At 33.7% G+C, this 21,160-nt stretch overlaps 1 protein-coding gene across 2 annotated transcripts; it reads left to right on the top strand.

The window, feature by feature from the left end:
- The first annotated feature begins 1,273 nt into the window (after positions 1–1,273).
- On the top strand, positions 1,274–6,613 carry LOC18031266 (serine/threonine-protein kinase Nek6). 2 transcript variants are annotated; one of them, XM_024182915.1, is made up of 14 exons: positions 1,274–1,330; positions 1,655–1,789; positions 2,078–2,144; positions 3,054–3,119; positions 3,222–3,268; positions 3,810–3,855; positions 3,975–4,055; positions 4,130–4,172; positions 4,278–4,327; positions 4,626–4,707; positions 4,794–4,843; positions 4,954–5,027; positions 5,187–5,238; positions 5,322–6,613. In XM_024182915.1, exons 2-14 carry the CDS (start codon positions 1,671–1,673, stop codon positions 6,477–6,479), a joined length of 1,935 nt encoding a protein of 644 aa, XP_024038683.1. In that variant the 5' UTR covers positions 1,274–1,330; positions 1,655–1,670; the 3' UTR covers positions 6,480–6,613. The 2 variants fall into 2 exon arrangements, with proteins under 2 accessions (XP_024038683.1, XP_024038681.1); XM_024182913.1 differs by lacking the exon at positions 1,274–1,330 and adding an exon at positions 1,384–1,550.
- The last annotated feature ends 14,547 nt before the right edge of the window (positions 6,614–21,160 follow it).

Genomic DNA, 21,160 nt, shown 5'->3' with positions numbered 1-21,160 from the left:
GATATGTCTTGGATGCTCTCAGCCTATTGATAAAATTTCTGCATTACATTTACAAAAGATACAGAATACAGATAAGGAGTTGTGACGATGATCTCTGATAAGAATGTGGTATTATAAGGGTCAAACCTGGAACACATGGTTTTGGTTTTGCTTTGGGAAGCTTCCCTATTATTGATTCATAAACAGACAAGCTTAAACAATGGCACTGGTTGGTGCTAGGCTTCCGTGGAAAGTGCCTCGCTCAAAAAGGACAAACGTTACATTGGAAAAACAAAAGTGGACCAATTTGTCTCCATCTCTATGCTGGGATTAAGCTCCCATTTGAGAGCACCCTATGCTGCACATAAGATTGGTGTCAAATTATGCAATTTTTTTGTTCATTTATCTTGTGTTAAATTGTTAATTGCAAATGAGAAATCCTTTTCTCACCCAAGCTCTTTGATCGATTATTATTGTTAATTTTCTATCTGTTGTCGCTCTACAAGGCCAAAAGAAAGGTTGCTCTAGATCAAAAGACATCCATCGTTTTCTACAACGACAGTATACCTCATGAATTATTTAACTCAAAAGCAAAGAAGGGATTTGTGTAAAAACCTATATGGGAATTTATTTTGTACCAATTACCAAATGTTTAAAAAGTAACTCAATTTGCTTATCTCTACTACTACGGCCTTCATTAGCTTAACATATTTAAGATAAATACATAAATAATTCCCACCCACCAAATTTTATAATATCAAAACCATGATGATTATATATTTTATAGCCAAAAGTGAATGTATAATGAAATTCTTTGTGCCTTTAGTAAAATAAAAGTTCAAGCCATCCATCAATCATCATTAGCCTTAAGCCTACCAACTAATCTTATACCAATTGCTGGCCAACCACAAGACAAAAATAAATAAATAAAAGAACTAAAGCAGGAAAAAAAAAGGAACTTACAACCGTGTGATGCCATTGGAAGATTGCATCTATTAAGACCAAAGCTCAACAAAAACTCTAATTGGGGAATTTCCCTTTTTCTTTTTTTTTTCCCCAATCTAATTTCGTGAAGACACTGACATCACAACAACTACATATTGGGAAACAGTCTTTAGAATTTAGTGGTATTTATATTATATAGCTCTCATGAATCTGTAAATGCAAGCAAAGCAAAGCAATAGTCTCTCTCTTTTTCCTTTTCTCTTTGGTCTTCAATACCTGTCACAGTTTCACTCTTATTCATTCAACCTTTCAATTTACCAATTAATTGATTAAGTATTATTATATAAATATATATAATATTTGCATTAGCCTTTGTTTCCTTTACTTCGGTTGTCCTTCCATTTTGGTAAGTCACCTAATTCTAATTATCTTATTATTATTGCTTTTGCTTATGCTCCTCCCTCTCTCTCTCTCTCTCTCTCTCTTTCTCTCAACTTGTGTGGTGTAAAAAACATAATAATTAGTGCAGCTTTAGTCATCTTTATGTCTCTTCATATATCAGATCATTGTATTTTGCTACTTCTATAATCTCAAGTCATTACTCCTCTTGAAGAGATAGAAATTTGGTAAATTTTTTAAACAGAATTAGTCATTTTCCTGCTTGAATTTGTGCTAATATAACAAATTTGATCTGTTGCTGAAGTGGGTTTGGTGTTTTTAATGTCGTTAGGCTTTTGAAGGAACCAATGGAGACTGAAAATGGCGATTCGAAGTCGAAGCTGGAAGATTATGAAGTGATTGAACAGATTGGAAGAGGAGCATTTGGAGCAGCTTTTCTTGTTCTGCATAAAATTGAAAGAAAGAAGTAAGCCAGTTTTCATCAAATTCTGTTCATTCTCCCCCCCCCCCCCCCCCCCCAAAAAAAAAGGTCTTAATCTTTAGCGAATTCAAGAAAAATTGGGAAATGATATTTTCAAGAAAAATCAATTAGTGGGTACAATGTTTTATCAAAATGGCGACTTGACTTGAGCTTGCGTTTTAGATAGTGTAGCTTGCTTTCTAGATAGCGTCGGCACGACTTGCTGTTTCTTAGTGGAGAAGATTGACTTTTAGCTTACACAGTGTGTGGTTGTTGATTTTCTTTTTCCGTTAGGTATGTGTTGAAGAAGATTCGATTGGCCAAACAAACTGAGAAGTTCAAACGGACAGCACTTCAAGAGGTTGCTTTCTTCATAATTTTTTTGTTTCATTTATTTATTTAGTGATTCTTGCAACATTATTTCTGTTTTTTAGAAGCCATCAATTTTTTGACATTGCACTTTGCCTATTTATATTTTTTCAATCCTAATGATAATGTGTTTAGAAATTAGTTCTTTAGATATGCAGAATATGGTTATTTTCGTTTGTATAGACTTGTTTTTGAATCTTTAATGTGTAAAATTTGATTCGTCACTTTAATTTTGCAAAGCCATTTTTAAAGAACTCTTGATAAAAATCTCATTTTTAGCAAAAATGTTTCGTATTTCATTTTGGAAAAGGCTTTTTTATTTTAATTTTGGACAATTTTTATCTAAACTTATATTGACCTGATTGTAAATTATAGGCCTGGGTACCCAGTATCCTACACAGCATTCAACAAACGCATATATAGTCATCTGAGAACCTTTGGTTATACGTCTTTATCTTACCAACAGTTAGCAGATTCTTCAGTTCATTGGCTCCTCATTTGTTTTACTGAATTATTTTTTGCACATTGATAATCCAAAATTGATCTGGGAAGTTCTTACTGAAATTGCACTTATGCTTTCCGCTTTTGGATTGATCTGCTGTAATACTTAACAGAATCATGATAATCAATGGAAAGTGAAATGAAGTTGTAGCTTCCATCCTGAAACTTGCAGTTTGGTACTTCTAAAAAGACTTTCAAACTTGCCATCTTTTAATGAGATTGTATGTCGCTGTCTGGTTTTAAGATTGTAGATTGCCATCTAGTTTTCCTTCAACTTCTAGGAAGATACTTACAGTAGGGCCTCAGGCCCAGGCTTGAAGCCTAAATTGTTTTAATCTTCAATGCTCCAAGCAAACCAACTTTTCTCTCAAAAGACTATTTATGTCCATTTCTTTTGCAGATGGACTTGATTTCCAAATTGAATAACCCATATATAGTAAAGTACAAAGATGCTTGGGTGGACAAGGTAAGCATGTCATGCATTTATATTCCGGTCTATGTAGAATTTGTTCCTATGAGACTATGTTACCTCTCTATTAACATGCTTGTTTCTCTTCATGTTTCATAGGGAAACTGTGTCTGCATCGTAACTGGTTACTGTGAAGGAGGAGACATGTAAGTTACCACCATGTTAATCTTTTCTTACTAGGTTGTGTGAAATTGTCGGGGTAGATTCTTGGGTCAAATCTTACTAATAGGAAACAGAAAAGTATTGCCAAGAATGTATTAGTCGACTTTCTCAGGAAATGTGAACAGATCGTCAAGATTCTTGTTGATTCTATGGTGTAGGTTGCATATTTGTTTCAGGTAGCACTTCTTGATCATTGAACATACTTACATTCATTTTTGTCTCTTTGTGAGAATTCAAGAATTGATAATTGAAGGCTACTGGTGATCTTCACCTGTACAGCCTAGAAGCAAATTAAAAGTTCGACCTGCATATTTTTTAAAATTTTACATCTTATATCAGAAAACATTATGCTAAAATATAAATTTCTCTTTGCATATAGTTGTCAACTGAGGATACCTTTGACGAGATTTTACTAAACCAAAAATGCAAAATGTAGAATATGGAAATGCTGTTCATAGAGGACTAAACCAGAAACATTGTGTAATTGTCCTGTTTTTAATTTTTCTTTTTTCTTTTTTAACTCAGGGCTGAAATTATAAAGAAGGCCAGAGGAGCATGCTTTCCGGAGGAGGTAATCCTTATCGTGTTAATGAAATCATGCCCTATACATGCATGCATGCATGCATATATACGTACACTGCTGACTGAGGTAACATTCACCCATCCTGTATTTTGTTTGGCTTTGCTCAGAAACTCTGCAAATGGCTGACCCAGCTGTTGCTAGCTGTGGACTACCTTCACTCCAACCGTGTCCTTCATAGAGATCTTAAGGTATACCTATATGTTATAAATTTTAAAAAAAATTATGAATAACATGTTTTTGATTTAATCTTGTTCAATTACAGTGTTCCAACATATTTCTTACGAAGGACAACGACATCCGTCTAGGTATGAAGGAAAATTGTAGTTGGGAAACAAAATTTTTCACTCTCATCAGCTTTGGCTTACAAGTTAAGATGTCTAAGAATTGTATGTCTTTTATGAACTATACAGGGGACTTTGGGCTTGCAAAACTACTGAATACAGAAGACCTTGCTTCCTCAGTATGAACTCGTACTTGTTTTTGATACAATGCATTTCACTTTGTTTTCAACTTGAATCTAAAACAAGTTGTCAACTTTAAACCCTGTCAAAACTCTTTATTTTATGAAGCTATCATGCCCACAAGCACTTTTAAGTTACCATATCAAAATTTCTTATAAAATACACTGAATACGAATACTTAGTATACATACTAACAAAATTTTATGGTTTCAATATCTTAAGAGCTTCTTTTAAAGACACTTCATTCAATTTAGTCATTCAGATAGTTTACTGTCAGTGCTGTTTCATGTCTCATAGGTTGTTGGCACTCCCAACTACATGTGTCCTGAACTCCTAGCAGACATTCCTTATGGCTATAAATCTGATATATGGTCGCTCGGTAAGAAATTCAGTAAGATTGGTTGTCAGTTTACCAAAATTATTTCGAGATTCATTGTTAACGGTAACATACATGTGTTGTTACAGGTTGTTGTATGTTTGAAATTGCTGCCCATCAACCAGCATTTAGAGCTCCTGTAAGTTTCAGCTTCAGATACATGTAATTACCGTACAGTGGCAATAAAATGTGTATATTTACTTCATGTAAAAAAGTCATAATTAAATGTATTTATTAAGAACTCAACAGGATATGGCTGGACTCATCAACAAAATAAACAGATCATCCATTTCTCCACTCCCAATTGTGTATTCCTCCACAATGTAAGTATCTCTCGCAATCCTATTACAGATATTCGATGATTCTCAAGGACCACTCTAGTTCATATAACACACATGCAATTGCCCTTTTTCCCCATGATTCCATATTTTATCTTACAATATCATATATGTATTTACTGAGATGGCATTTTAATATCACAGGAAACAAATTATTAAAAGCATGCTAAGGAAGAACCCAGAACATAGACCAACTGTGAGTTTCAGTTACCCTAACCTCATATCTGGTCTATTTAAAAGCAATTATTCATTCTTGTGCCTGCACTTTTTGAAATTTAGGCTTCAGACCTGTTGAGGCATCCGCATTTACAGCCATATCTCCTTCGATGCCAAAACCCATCTTCTGTTTATCTTCCAATAAAGCCGACAAACATTATGAAGGAGAAAACAAGAAAATCACCATCTAGCAAACATAATAGTCGCAAGGATAAGGGGGAGAGAGAGGCAGCAGCACATAACCAGTTGGAAAATGTTCGTTCAGTAGCGAAAAATATTGCTGTACAGCTCAACAATCTACCTCTCGATGACAAGCCAACTTCCAGTACTAGTACAGAAGACAACCTTGAGACCAAGAAAGTTGATCCTACTAGCTACACAATGGAAGTCTCCAGCTCCATCAATGATTCCAAAGAAAGGTCCACTCAAACTGAGACAAGTGATTGCAGCAGAGACAAGCAAGCTCACTTTAATGGCAGCACTGGCTCTGACTTAACCTCAGAGATCACAGCAAATTCTCAGAATGAAATACAAGAACCTGCTGATGCACATGTACAACCCGCAGAAGAGATAGATGTCGAGACTGTGAAAAGTAAAGATCAAAATCCATTTAGCGATCGAGTTGTTGAAGAAGCTGATATAGAGGGTGAGAGCGCTGTTCCCTTGGACTGTGGGAAAATGACGCCGTCCAGTGCAGGCTGCAACGGTAACAACGAGTCTCCTGACGATAAAAGTTCATCATCAGCTATATATGAACCCGAAGTAGCACCTGGAAGTTGTTCGCCAAAGATAAATAGCGACAATGCACAGAATGGGGAAGCTCACATGGGCAACTTGTCATCTGCAAGCAATGATGCACTTCCTTGTAAAGATGAAGCTCAGACAAAACCAGATAATACTAGTTGCTCCATGCAAACAGAGAAAGATGATTCTCGGGCATTTAATCTGGCACCAAGCGACATCTCATTACTAAGTACCGTTACGGGGATAAGTTGTGATGAAATCAGGGCAGAGTGGGAGAATCCAACCCAGCAAAGAGCAGATGCTTTGGAGTCTCTTCTTGAGTTATGTGCACGGCTGCTGAAACAGGACAAACTTGATGAACTGGCTGGAGTGTTAAGACCATTTGGTGAAGAAACTGTCTCATCTAGAGAAACAGCTATCTGGTTGACAAAGAGCCTCGTGTCTGCACAGAAATTTAATGGGGGAACGGGAAATTGATTATCTCGAGGTATTGCCATTAATTTTTACAATTTTTTTTTTTTTTTTTTTTGGGAATGTTGAGATAAAATGGTTTTCTTGGAGTGTTTGATTGAAGATTAGAAGCTTGAATAACATAATTTGTAGATTTAACACAGAGTTGGCTTTCGTGGGAAATAAACTGGATTGATTTATTTATTTATTTATCTTAAAAGCAATTTATGTCAACAAGTTTCTTGTGGGATTTGGATGGCAGTTAACGTAGTAACTACAGATAGTGTTCATTGCATTAGATGCTGATGCTTCAAAAAAAAAAAAAAAACTTTTTAAACTAAATTAACTGAATTATTAAAAAGGAGAGCAATCAAATAATGGGGTAATTAGGATAAAATCAAGGTGTGTTTTATTCCGACATAAATTTCAAAAGCAAAATACAATTTAGGTTAAAATTCCGCTCACAACTAGAACGAGGATGAGGGGCTTGGTTTATAATTATACAATAATTCGAAAAAAGAAATACCACCTACTATGGCAAATGAAATTGAACAAGAAAGAAATTAAAAACCTTCCTTAGTGTACATATTGACTATATACGCATATATAAGATGGACCATTCTTTTGAAGCTTCAAGCACACGTATTTTTCATTATCTAAGTCTTCAAATTCGCAGCAAGACTAATGCCAGTAGTAGGCCAAAAATGACACAAGGGATGCCACAACCAAAGAACCCATAACGGGCAATGTCTCAGCGGCCCCATCAGCGGATGGGCCGAGGGCTGAGTCCGATGGGGCCATGCTCGGCCCTGGGCCACCAGCCTCAGGACCTTGTGCCGGGGCTGGGTCTGCGGCCACGGCAACGCTCAAGCAGGCGGCGACGGCGACGAGTACAGCACAAGAGATCTTCCTCACGTCCATATTGGATGTAGCTGATTAATCTGATTGGTAACCTAACGCCTGCCTTGGAGTTCAAGAAATAGCCCTTCTATTTTTCTGGGATTTTTTTTTTAAATTAGCGAATACCTTTTTTATTCTACTTTTTTGGGTACTTTTGGCAGGTCTGTATAAGATGAGTGATGCAGAGGGTAATATATATATAAGAAGAATTGGGGTTATTTTTAGGACTAATTGGTTTTTTTTAGTTGAAGATTTTTTGTTACGTGTTGGATTTGACCATGAGAAGAGGATGACCATGCAGGCTTGCGGGATGTGTATGGATATCTTTTGTTCTCGTGCATGAGGCAGAAAATTTTTAGTTAGAGTTTGAACAGTTTCTTTTTTTATTTAATGCAAAATTTACATAAAAAATCCCAAGGAAACTAGCTTACTGTACCAATTAATATCATTGTCTCTCAAATCGGTTAAGATAGATGAATTATGGGGAAAATAAATAAATAAAGCATGGTATTCCTAAGGTTTGCACTTAATTTACAAATAAACTCATAACGTTTCATGAATAAAATTACACACAAACCATTCTTTTGTTAGAGTTTTACATTTGTTTATGGACATCAAACATATCATCATATATTACTTTTTAAAAATTACGCAACAGTAATATGACACATCAGACGTATATACCTTCTACTGAAGGTTAACTTTTAATTATATTATTTACTCAAACTTAAAAGAGGTATAGAGTACATTTATAGATATTCGAGCAATGCCCAAGGGACTAGATTAGTGTGCCAATGCTGTCACCCAATTGTTTGAGACAAACCACTATAGTAGATTCATTTTCGTGCCATTATTGAGATTGAGAGTTTAAGTCTTTTCATACGCATTGTGAGAGTAGATTTTTTTCCTTATTCAAGTAGGTTTTCTGGCTAACTAACATAACATAACATTGTTCGTTCAGCGGATAAAATCTCTTGTGTCAAATACAAGAAATAGCGCCAACATGTGGAGAGTTAGAATCTTGAGGGGGCAAATGCCACAGTCAAAATTGAACTTCGATGAAATTGTTTTCTTTGCCAAATTAAAGATTGGGGGGGAAAAACTGTACTCTCTCCGAACAAATAATTTGGCCGACAAGACTCAAGAGTGACAACTCACGTATTGTTGTAACTTCAAAGACATGCCTAGAGAAGTTAAACGGCTAATTTCAACTTTTTTTTCATCTGAAAGCTGCTCTGTCTCTAAAAGGGCAGCTCACCTCTTTTGCGTACAAACCTTAATTTCACAATGACTATCGCCATCGACTTTCAAATAGCGGAGGCGTCACTTATTTTAGCCGCAACAAATCAATTTTGTGATGATCATTTGCCACCTTTCCCTATAATATAATAACGAGAAAATTAATTGTGTCCATATGGTGTACACATTCTTGCAATATTATAAGTTTTTAAGATACATAAGACCTATTAAAACCATATGTTCTGTCTAAATTATAGTGTTCATAGTTGACTCATTTAACATTATGCTACCTTTTTTTATTTTTCCCCCCCTTAATTGGTATCTTTGGACTGAATTATTTTGAGCTTAGATTAATCCGATTCATTTTAGACTTCAACAAAAGAAAAAAAAAAAAAAAGAAAGGTAGCTTAAATATATAAAAAGAAGATTAAATCACACAAGTAAAAGCAAAAGTGAGTGCCCAACTGCAGAAAAATTGGACCATAAGGTGAACCGTACCACATGAGATCTGAAAAACGGATCTAGTCATTTATTGCCACGTGTTGGACTATCTATTAACAACCGTTGATCAACTACTTCGTGGTGCCCACGCTGGATCACAACCCTATACCTTAATCAGCAATGGGCCCTTATCTTGACCCAGGCCCAAGATGACGGAAAATGATGGGCGAACGCTTTTCACGTACAACGATGAATGTGGAACCTGAATTTCACGGAAAAAATATTTTGTATTACATGCCACCTAAGACCTTACCCCATTTATAAATAGTTCAAAGTTTCATCCATTTTTTTTCAAAATATACACACAAATTATTCAACAATTACTCGAGTCCTGATTTCTTTTAGTAGCCTCTCTGAGCTTTATCCCATTTTTCTATCAAAACCTTTTCGGAAATGGCACAATTTGGCTCAATTTTCGGTCACATTGCGGCGATCATGATCATGGCATTGTTCTATATATCTGCAACTATGGCACAAGACAGCCCTGCTGCTCCTTTGCCGGCGATGGATGCCGGAGCCGGGTTTTCTTTGCCGGTTTGTTGGGCTCTGATAGTTTCTTCCGTTGTGGGATCCCTCGTTGCTTTTGTCTTGCATTGAGTGAGATATCGGAGTTGTGAGGATGATGGGTTCATATGTATATCATTTCTTGTGGTATTACATAAAGAGGACGGTTTTGATTTTGTTGCTGGATTGTGCTGTGATTTGCTTCTTCTTTTGATTTATTAATATCTTTTTGTTTTGGTCATTATAATGTATCATGATTAATGTATAAACGTCCTGTGTGATTGAGTTAAATGATTTTGAATTGCTTAAATGCCCCCCCCCCCCTTTTTTTTTTTTTTTGCCTATTTGCCTTATGGGTCATTTTTGTAAATTTTCCTTATGTGTACTTCTTAAGACATAAATCATCATCATCTTTTAACCCATAATATTTTCACATTTCCTAAAAAAATCAAATTATTATTATTTTTTTTTACAAAAATCTACAAAAATTTAGAACATGTCTATAATATTTAAAACACTATCGTTTAATTTACATTATTTGAAAGGAGTTGATATAACATATTACAATTGATTAAATTGAAAACATATTAGGACACATAATTTATTTTTATTTCATACGTTATTTCAATCAATTATATGTTACGACAAAGCATAAAAATTCTCTCATGATTTGATACTTTATCTGAGCAAATACAATCACGAGATTGATAGTTGATAAAACACATATATAATAAATAAATAAATCACAACCAAATACAGATAAAAATGTGTGTTTCAAAAAACCTTTCAAATGTTATGTCTTTATTTTAATATGTCAATAATATATTATGCATTAATTGTCAATTAAAAATTTAATATGTACTGCAATAGATAGATAATCAAGAAATGGAACAGATTTTCTATCAATATTATAAAGAGATGGGCATTAATTAACAGAAGAATGATAACAAACATTGAAAGGATAGGTGAGCGTTTGGTAAATAAATGGGGTTCGTTTATCAAATTTTATGTTGGCCATATTGGGCCCATAGAGGCAACGGTCACAGATTTGCAAGACCAACCACTTTTTGAAACGTGTCGCTCAAAACCACTGCTCCCCCATACGGCGCCGCACCAGCCCACCGACAATGGCCCCACTCAATCATACCGAACAAGCAAAATACAACCATACAAGCTACACGGCACACAACTCACCTGCACTGTTGTGATGCTGAGCTGTAATGTGAACGTTGAGTTCGCCAGCTGTCCACTCTCTCGTGTCGGCCCCACGCGCCGCAGATCGTATCCCTATAAATACTCGCCCGCTCCCGAAAACCCTAACCACCGTCTGCAGAAAAGGCAAAAAAAAAACCACAATCTTCTCTCATTCTCTCCATTCGTGCTCTTTCGATTCGAAAAAATGGCCCAAATCAGCAGCGTCTCTATTGCATTGCTCGTCGTTTTGGCGATGACGGTCTTCACGGTCTCCGCTCAGGAAATTTCGCCGTCGCCGGCCCCCGCTGCCGGATCTGGGTTTTCTCTGCCGGTTTCTGGTTCAGTCGTTGGATTCTCTTTGGTTCTCTCCCTCATGGCTCTTTTGAAGCATTAGATTACTATTGTTATTATTATTACTATTTGTAATTTTTGTTGCTTCGAGTATATTGGATTGATTCTTTGTTATTTGGTTACGTTTTTCGTAATAAAACGTTTGTGTTTCTTGCGTTTAATTATTTCTTTCCTCTGTTTATTATTACAAAATCAATTATCCAAAAATAGCACTGAATGAAGACTAATGCACGTAACGAGTGAGTGAGATTGTATTGGATAACAGTAATATGGTAACTAAAGAAAGAATAATAGTGTGTTCATTAACTGTGAACGAGCAGACTTCAAACATCAATTTGGGATCCTGGGGAAACTTACAAGGTGCAGTGTGAACACGAGGGTGACCATAAAAAGTATTTGGACATAACTCATCTTCTTCATCAGCATCATGTTGGTGGTAGCAAATGTGTACCGACCTCACCTCGTATCGATGTCCTAAATAGTCTAAATGTTTCACTTACCATATTCTAATTAATAATAAATTGACATTTTGATGATATTTTAAAAAATATTTGAAATTAAAATGAAAACTTAAACACCCAAGATACAATTAAAAATTGCTAATTCTCTAGTATAATTGTTTTATCAAAGATCTAATTTACAAATAAATCAAAATATCGAATTTGAAAAAAAATTGATGTAAACTTAAAAAAATACAAAAATGGTTGAAATGGGATCCAATTGAGATTTTGAGATTTTAATTCCATATTATATCTTAATCAGTTAAATGAAACTGTTTGGAAACTATTAAATCAAGCACCGCCACTAGGGGCAGAAGAGCTTGAGCTTTTATTTGCGGAGCCAAGATTAAGGATTAATTTCAGTTTTAATCTTCAATTTGTAAAAACATCTGCTAAGCCCACGCTCTAAATAGTTCCCACCAATTTAAAGTAAAAAAAATTACGAGAAATGCAATTTTGTTTTAAGAAATCTTAATTAATTATCTGTTATTTGATACAAGAAATTTGTAACAGCATGCCTGCAGATTCTTATCACAAAAATTAAAGAATGAGTTATCAATGGGTCCGTTTATTATTAATTAATAATACAAATATTGATGAAAAAAAAAAGCAAAGAATAAATGGAATACTATATATATATATATATCTCCATTCCCTCAAAATACAGCCTCTTTTCTTTGTTGACACACAACAAATTTCCATTCAATGCTTCAACAGAGCAAGAAGAGATAAAACGAGGGAAGAACCAACGACGGCAAGCGAAACCGGCAGAGAGAAGCCAGCTCCAGTGTCCATCGAAGGAGCCGGCGCCGGCGCCATCTCGGTACTTTGCCCTGACACGGAAGCAGCCATTGCAAGAGTTGCCAAAACCAACACCATCATCACATTCATGGCCTTTGATGAGCTGCTAACTGTCGCCATTGTATTTTATATAATATTGTTAAAAGTGTTCAAAGAACTTGAAATTGCTATCCGAGCTGAGCACAAGTGATTTGGTTCAATATTTAATATTATATTAGAGTTTCTTTTCGTGTGAGCTACTCACGTATAGGTACAGCAACGCCGCGTATACATACGTGGTCGGTGATGATTGGTCTACAGGTTGGTCAGCAGCGTATAAAGCAGCTGGACACGTGGGAACATGTATGGTCAGTTGAGCGTGAATAATGTTGTGATGGGAGTCCATACCAAAGCCCATGTGCAGGTGACCAGCGCAGAATTAAAAAGGGTCGCAATCTTCTAAGCCAAGAAAGTAAAGCTTAGAAGAATAAACTTCAGTGTTCTTACAGTTTTCTACGAACTTCGTATCATGAAATGACCGTATTCTCCTTGACAAATGACGACCTGGTAGGCTCAACGGTCGGTCACCAATTGTTACTCTTATATAGTAGGATCAGACTGAAGAAGTGGTTTAAGATTGTTGAAAAAGAAAATTAACAAGAAAAATATGATAAACGGATAAAATAATTCGATGTGGGGTTACAATTTTATAAATAAAATATTTAAACTCAAACGAAATTATAATTATTATTTACGCTATCCTTGTACACTTACTCTGTTCTAATATCACTGCTAATTAGTTAATTAATGTTCAGCATTTAAATAGATTAACATTTGGTACAATTTAATGCATTGATTTTTCTTTTTTTTCATTAATTTAAAAAATCTATTAGAAAATTAAAGGATAATGTAGCGTGGCAACATCAGCGATGGTGAACATATATATATTTTAATTTAATGATCTTTACCCACAAACAATCTGTAGATATGAATCAACTCATTACACATGCTTGGTATACAACATGATTAAGGCACGCAACCGTTTACCGACTTAACAATGGTCAACATCGTGAGTCCAACTACCACGTGCCAACGTGTTCCAGATCCCACTCGGTCCCGACCAATCTGAGTCTGTCAAGATACGCTTTGCAGCGAAAACCAAACCAAACACAACTAGTTTGCTGTCACACAGTTCAGAAGCGGGCTCCACAAGCCGCGCATAAACCTCACTATATAAGCACCACCTAACATTTAACGGAGTCGTTGCCAATAACTTGCTTACTGAATCAATTCTTTGATTTCACATATAGTTCTTGCTTCTTGTTTTTCTTCAGCAATTAATATTAACACAGATGGGGCAAATTAGCAGCTTAAAGTCAGTCATGATGGTGTTCGTTTTGGCAGCTTTTGCAATGGCTGCTGCTTCAGCTCAAAGCACCGAGATGGCCCCGGCACCGGCTCCTTCATCGGACACCGGAGCAGCCTCTTCTCTGCCGGTTTCCGGTGCTGTTATTGCATCTTCGCTGTTTGTTTCTCTTCTCGCTCTCCTGAAGCACTAAGTCGTTTGGTAATGGAAGAAAATCATTGTTATTACTAAGATATTATTTTCGAGGATGATTGGAGATTAATGTATTGAATTATTTATTTGTTCTTTTCATATTTCATACTATTAATGACATAATAATACTTATTCTTTCTGTATTCATTTGGTTTTTCTTTTGAGTTCAATCACTTGTAGTTTATTATTATTATTTAAGTAGTACGTTAATTTCCAACGAGAACAAGTTAAGGACTGAGTTGGTATTAAAGTTGGACAATCGGAACTTAAAATTATGATTAGATTACACTTGTTCAAATAATAATATAAAGTGAAAATATCTCCAAATGGTTCATTTAATATTTCTTTAGGTACTTATTTACTTAAATATGTGACAAATAGAAGAGTGAAAAAATAAAAATTTTTAAATACTCTTTAAATAAAAATAAATTTATGTTAAATTGTATTATTTTCAATAATATAATTATATTATTTCTATCTTTTCAATATTGATAATATAAAAAATATAATATTATTTGAAGAGAAAACAATCACTTTTCAATATTGATAAGAAAGGAGAATAATCTTATTTAAAAGGAATTTTAAAATCTTTACTACGTACTGATGTAATTTTTCAAATGAGAAGAAAAATAGTTTAAGATTATAAAAAATGATTCATTAATATTATATTAGTTAATATCACTAACCAAATGTAGAGAGATAAATAATGAATGATGAGTATTTTTCCAATTCATATGCTTTATTTAATAGATGCATTTAATATATTATATCTAACAAGGAAAGTTAACGTATATTGCAGGTGTCAATTTCTTCTTAATTATAGATGGAAAGAAATTCCACAATTTATATTAGGTTATCATTATCTATTAAAATAAGGAAATAAATTAATAAAAAGATACGTACACTCTCAAATTAGATTAGACTTTGTTATTCCATGTAAAATAATGAAATAGGCATTACATGTGTATACAAATGGATCCAAGATCTAGTACAGATGGTAATGGTATGAGAATATGAGATGGGTCGGAATCTCTTTAAAATGTGTACGGGTCTCGTATCAATGTCCCAAATAGTCTAAATATTTCGCTTACCATATTCTAATTAATAATAAATTGACATTTGGATGATATTTTAAAAAGATTCGAAATTGAACTGAAAAACACCCAAGATACAATTAAAATTGCTAATTCTCTAGTACAGTTGTTTTATCAAAGATCTAATTTACAAGTAGATCAGAATATTGAATTTGAAAATTTGATGTAAAATTAAAAATTAAAAAAAAAATGGTTGAAATGGGATCCAGTTGAGATTTTGAGATTTTAATTTCTTATTGTCTCTTAATCGGTTAAATGAAACTGTTTAAAAACTATTAAATCAAGCACCTCTAGGGGCAGAAGAGCTTGAGTTTATTTGCCAAGATTAAGGATTAATTTCAGTTTTGCTCTTCAATTTGTAAAATCATCTGCTAAGCCCACGCTCTAATTAGTTCCCACCAATTTAAAAAATTACGAGAAATGCAATTTTGTTTTAAGAGATGTTAACTAATTATTTTTTATTTGATACAAGAAATTTGCAACAGCATGCCTACAGATTCTTATCAAAAAAATAAAAGAATGAGTCATCAATGGGCCCGTTTAATGGAAATTAAGATTTTTTATAGATTTTTTTTTCTCAGTAGTAAAGAAGAAAAACCAAATGAATAAAGTGAGAAAAAAAAAGATGAAATATTATTAATTAATAATTCATTAATAATACAAATATTGATAGATAAAAAAAGCAAAGAATAAATGCAATACTATATGTATCTCCATTCCCTCAAAATACAACCTCTTTTTCAACACACAACGAATTTCCATTCAATGCTCCAACAGGGCAAGAAGAGATAAAACGAGGGAAGAACCAACGACGGCAAGAGAAACCGGCAGAGAGAAGCCAGCTCCGGTGTCCATCGAAGGAGCCGGCGCCGGCGCCATCTCGGTACTTTGCGCCGACACGGAAGCAGCCATTGCAAAAGTTGCCAAAACCAACCCCATCATCGCATTCACGGCCTTTTTTGAGTTACTAACTGTCGCCATTGTATTATATATATATACTGTTAAAGTGTTGAAGAACTTGAAACTGCTATCCGAGCTTACAAGTGGTTCGGTTCAACGTTTGTGATGGTTATATATAAGAGCTTCTTTTCGTCTGAGGTAGCCACGTGCAGGTACAGCATATATATACGTGTTGGTGATGATTGGTCTACGGGTTGGTGAGCAGCGTATAAACATATATAATCATGATATCCAGTTCCAGTTTTGGAGGTCTGTAGGCACTGACAGGTTTGGTTAATGGAGCAATTAAGGCAGTACATTAACTGGTGTCTAGCTTTCATTTGGGAAGTGATAAAACGACTGCGAAAAATAGATCAGGATCCTATATTATATGATGACTCGTATATAAATATTTTTATTTCTTGAATATTTGTCTATTCACTCTTGAAACAAATGGAAGACTACCGTGCATCAGCACAAATCCTGTGGGTTGGGTGTCTTTTTAACTCTTGGCTTTATATGTTTATAAAATTGTAGATTATACAATACATACACATGGTGGCACCTCTTAAAACTTTCTGAGTTTGCCAAGAAAAAAATTATGTGTGGAACTGTCTTATTAGCTCAGCATGTTGAGGTAATGAAACAGTTTAAAGTTGGCAGAGCGATGAGTTCTATTGTAAGATTCACTGATATTTTTAATATTAAATTTAATAGATCTTGTTATAAGAATTACTGTTGATCTCATAATGAGATCACTGTTATGTCACATGATAAAACACTACTAGACTGTCTCAGATAGCCTCACAAAAGTCCTTCTCTATTGCCAAATTTGTATAGCAAATTCTTATTGAACTATGTATCCATGACCTTAAGTAATTAAAAAGAAATAAAAATAATGACAAGGAAGGAATTAAGGGGAAAAAAAATAACTCTCATCTAAGATTGTGCTATATAAATAGATAACATATCAAGATTCTAACTAGTAGTGGCCGACCATTTTCTCATCTAACAAATGAGAGAGAGATCATTAGAGGAGTAAGACTTATCCTTCAAATTACTCTAATATTTTTTTATAAATCAAACTCTAAGTTAAACATCAAAGGGCCATCAATAAATAGAAGATGGATACTCAGAACTTTAGGAACGAATCATTTCTTAGAAATGGAGGACTTGGAGCCCCTTCAATATATATATATATTTTAATTTAATGATCTTTACCCACTGTCAATCTGTAGATTCTAATCAATTCATTACACATGCTTGTAAACTACATATTTAAGGCACGCAACCGTTTACCGACTTAACAATGGTCAACATCGTCAGTCCAACTACCACGTGCCAACGTGTTCCAGATCCCACTCGGTCCCATGTTTTTAGTTCCAACCAATCTGAGTCTGTCAAGATACGCTTTGCGGCGAAAACCAAACCAAACACAACACGTTTGCTGTCACACAGATCAAAGCGTGCTCCACAAGCCGCGCATACACCTCACTATATAATTATAAGCACCACCTAACATTTAACGGAGCCATTGCCCATAACTTGCTTACTGAATCAATTCTTTATTTTCATATATAGTTCTTGCTTCTTGTTTTTCTTCAGCAATTAATATCAATATAGATGGCGCAAATTAGCAGCTTAAAGTCCGTTATGATGATGTTCGTTTTGGCAGCTCTTGCAATGGCTGCAGCTTCAGCTCAAAGCACCGAGATGGCGCCGGCACCGGCTCCTTCATCGGACACCGGAGCAGCCTCCTCTCTGCCGGTTTCCGGTGCTGTTATTGCATCTTCACTCTTTGTTTCTCTTCTTGCTCTCCTGAAGCACTAAGAGGTTTATTAAATGTCTAAAATATGAAATTTTATTAATTTCATACATTTTCTAAAATTTACTTGTTTGTTTTTTAGAACTTATATCTGATTTTCAGACATTTACATCTGAATAGAAAAAGTAAATTTTTGTGATTTTTATCTGAATGAGAAAATATCTTAATGACAAGTAAATATTATATTTCAAAAATATTTCTGTAAAATAACTTATTTCCTAAATTATAAAATGTAATTCTCTTTTTTTGTTTTAATTTTCAAGAACATAAATGGAAAACAACTAAGTTTAAGATGTTTTTTATTGTAAAAACAAACAAGATGCCACTTATATTAAGATATTAAAAAAAGAAAAACAAACATGTCATTCAAATTTTCTTATTCAAACCCATTCAGACTTTAGAAAAATTCAAACTCATTTAGCTTTCAGACAAAAAAACAAACGCTACCTAAGTCTTTTGGTAACGGAAGAAAATCATAATTATTACTAAGATATTATTTTCGAGGATGATTGGAGATTAATGTATTGAATTATTTATTTGTTTGATTAATATTTCGTACTATTAATGACATAATAATACTTAATTCTTTCAGTATTCATTTGATTTTTCTTTTGAGTTCAATCGCTTGTAGTTTTTATTTATTTATTTATTTATTTATTTATTATTATTATTATTATTATTATTATTATTATTATTATTATTATTATTATTATTATTTAATATATATGCTTATAAGTAGTATGTTAATTTCCAATGGGAACAAGTTAAGGCTTGATTTAGTATTGAAGATGAACAATCGAAATTTAAAATTACAATAAGATTACACTTGTCCAAATAATACTATAAAATAAGAGTATCTCTAAAAAACTCATCTAATATTACTTTTTAGATACTTATTTACTTAAATATATGATAAATAGAAGCGTGAAAAAATATACTCTTAAAGACTCTTCAAATAAAAATAAATTTATGTTATTTTAATCAAATTCCTCTCACTAAATTATATATTTTTTTAAAATAATATAATTATATTATTTCTATCTTTGCAATAGTGATACTATAAAAAAATATAGTATTATTTGAAAAGAAAACAATCACTTTTCAATATTAATAAGAGAGAAGGATAATCTTTATTTGAAGGGAATTTTAAAAATTCTTATTGTTGATCCAATTTTTCAAATGAGAATTCAATTTTTAATTTGAAGAATTTTTTGAAAACACAAAGATTATCAAAATGATTCATTGATATTATGTTAGTTAATATCACTAACCAAACGTAGAGAAATAAATAATGAATGACTAATGAGTATTTTTCCAATTCATAAGCTTTATATAACAGATGTCGTTTAATATATTATATTTGACAATGAAGTCTACAACCGACCTAGAAATAGCGAACTGCACATTAAAGATATAGGACCCACATAATTGTGTGGTTGGGTTGTATATGTTACATGAAATGTAATATAGTATTTACTTAAAGATGAACTTTACAATTCCTGCAGCTCAGTCTTTGGGTGAGTGGTGAGTTATTACCTTTTGAATCGTTGATTTTTTTTTTTAATAAGTAAAATAGACATCTTCCAATATTTATGAAAGTAAAAATTTGAGTTATATTATAATAAATTTGATATAATTTCAACAAATTTTTTATTATGAATAACATATACATATAAAAAAAAAAAATTGCAAATCCGCATGCGCTTTGTAATAATCATGGGAACGTCGTGTTTGAACAACTCAGCGTCATTCGATCTTCTTTAAACTTCTAAGGAGCCAACCGACTTAACTGATATAGCATCGTAGTAGGTCCGACTGAAGTGTGGAAACGTGTCCCCCTCTTAAACGGTGCCGTCTATAGATATCATGGTCATATGTATTCATATATGTGCTGCGTTAAGCTGGTCAAAGACTCGAGGGGACGGGGCAGCAAAACAGAGCACAGCCACATTGGCTGTTACGGTGGAGCGTGGGCTCCACGCGCATTGCCATTTACTTCGCTTAAACGCTTAGCATTTCCGCTTCTTGAATAATACATTTTGATGCTCCGAAATTCAAGAGAAATTTCGATGATGTGATTCATCTTACAAAATAAGCTGGGAAGTGTGAAAAAAATTAGTACAGCAAAAGTTAATTGAATTTGATGGATTTATGATTTTTCCGCAAGATCCAAAACAGAAGTAATAGCCAAGAATTAAGAATTAGAGGTGTATAAGAGGAGAGTCTTTGGTATTTCTAAAATATTGGTTCTTGTCCACTCAATATTTGTCATATGCACATGAATACTGTCGCAATTAGTTGAAGTATACGCGGAGTAAGAAAAACAGAGCAATAATTTTGTAGCTTTGCAAGACCTTTAGACACAAGATTTAGTATAGATTTGCATGTAGGTATATAAATAATTTCTAGCTATCAACCAAATAAATTTTTTTCTTTAAAAGTGTAATTGAGTGGTTTTCAAATATCTTTATTTGATTGGTTACTAAAGTTTAAATTTTAAGAGAGATAAGGGGGGGCTAAAAATAAATCTGACCTTTATACAACTCCTCACTTTTTTAATAAATTATAAAATAATATAAATTTTTTTGAAATTTTTGTTTGCCTTCTTTAATAAACTATAAAATAATATTAGACATGTACGATTTTGATTCAACCCAAGGGATCATATTCATTACAGCCATTAACATAAAATAAAAAATCCTATATGAATTTTTGTTTAGATTCTTTGTCCCTTCTGTCATCACAGTTGTAACGAATCAACTAACCCGACATTATAATTAGTTGCTGAAAAGCCAACCCATTATTTTTCTTTAAATAAATAAAGTAAGGGATGCTTGGTTGAAAGAAACGGGGGGGAGATGAGAGAAATGGAAAAAAATAAAAATAAAAAAGAGGCGTGAGAGTTAATTGATTCGCTTGCTTTAGTTTAAGTTAACGTTCAAGAGTTGTGGTGGCCATTGCATCTAGCAAGCTGTCACAAAAGCTCTCATTTTCACTGTGCTGGCTCTCCTTAAGCACTGAACGTTGTAATTGTGAAAATTCTTATAATCTACGGTAAAGATTGCTTTATATTCTTGATTTTGTGAGAGTGGGGATATTGTATGGAACCTGCTGTTTGCCATTCAACACGAATTTACTGCTTATCTTAATAAAGTTAAATGCCCATTTGCTGATCATGCCTTGATTTTTACTTGTCTATGTCTTAAATTTTAACTGTCATTAACCGTTGAATCACAGGGCACTTGATGATCAATCTCATTGCTTCTGTTCCTGAATGTTGGTGACTGTTTCTGTTTGAATGCAGAATCTGCTCACTGCAAATA

This window comes from Citrus clementina, unplaced genomic scaffold (assembly GCF_000493195.1).
Source record: "Citrus clementina cultivar Clemenules unplaced genomic scaffold, Citrus_clementina_v1.0 scaffold_9, whole genome shotgun sequence".
NCBI lineage: Eukaryota > Viridiplantae > Streptophyta > Magnoliopsida > Sapindales > Rutaceae > Citrus > Citrus x clementina.
Note: the sequence above shows the minus strand (reverse complement) of the source record. Positions and strands in the feature narration are given on the sequence as shown.

Bases quoted from the DNA above. Each gene is read 5' to 3' on its own strand.
- LOC18031266 (XM_024182915.1), top strand. From the start codon at position 1,671: ATGGAGACTGAAAATGGCGATTCGAAGTCGAAGCTGGAAGATTATGAA. The intron at 3,269-3,809 runs GTAAGTTACCAC...TTTTTAACTCAG, and splicing joins TACTGTGAAGGAGGAGACAT to GGCTGAAATTATAAAGAAGG. The intron at 4,844-4,953 runs GTAAGTTTCAGC...AGAACTCAACAG, and splicing joins AACCAGCATTTAGAGCTCCT to GATATGGCTGGACTCATCAA.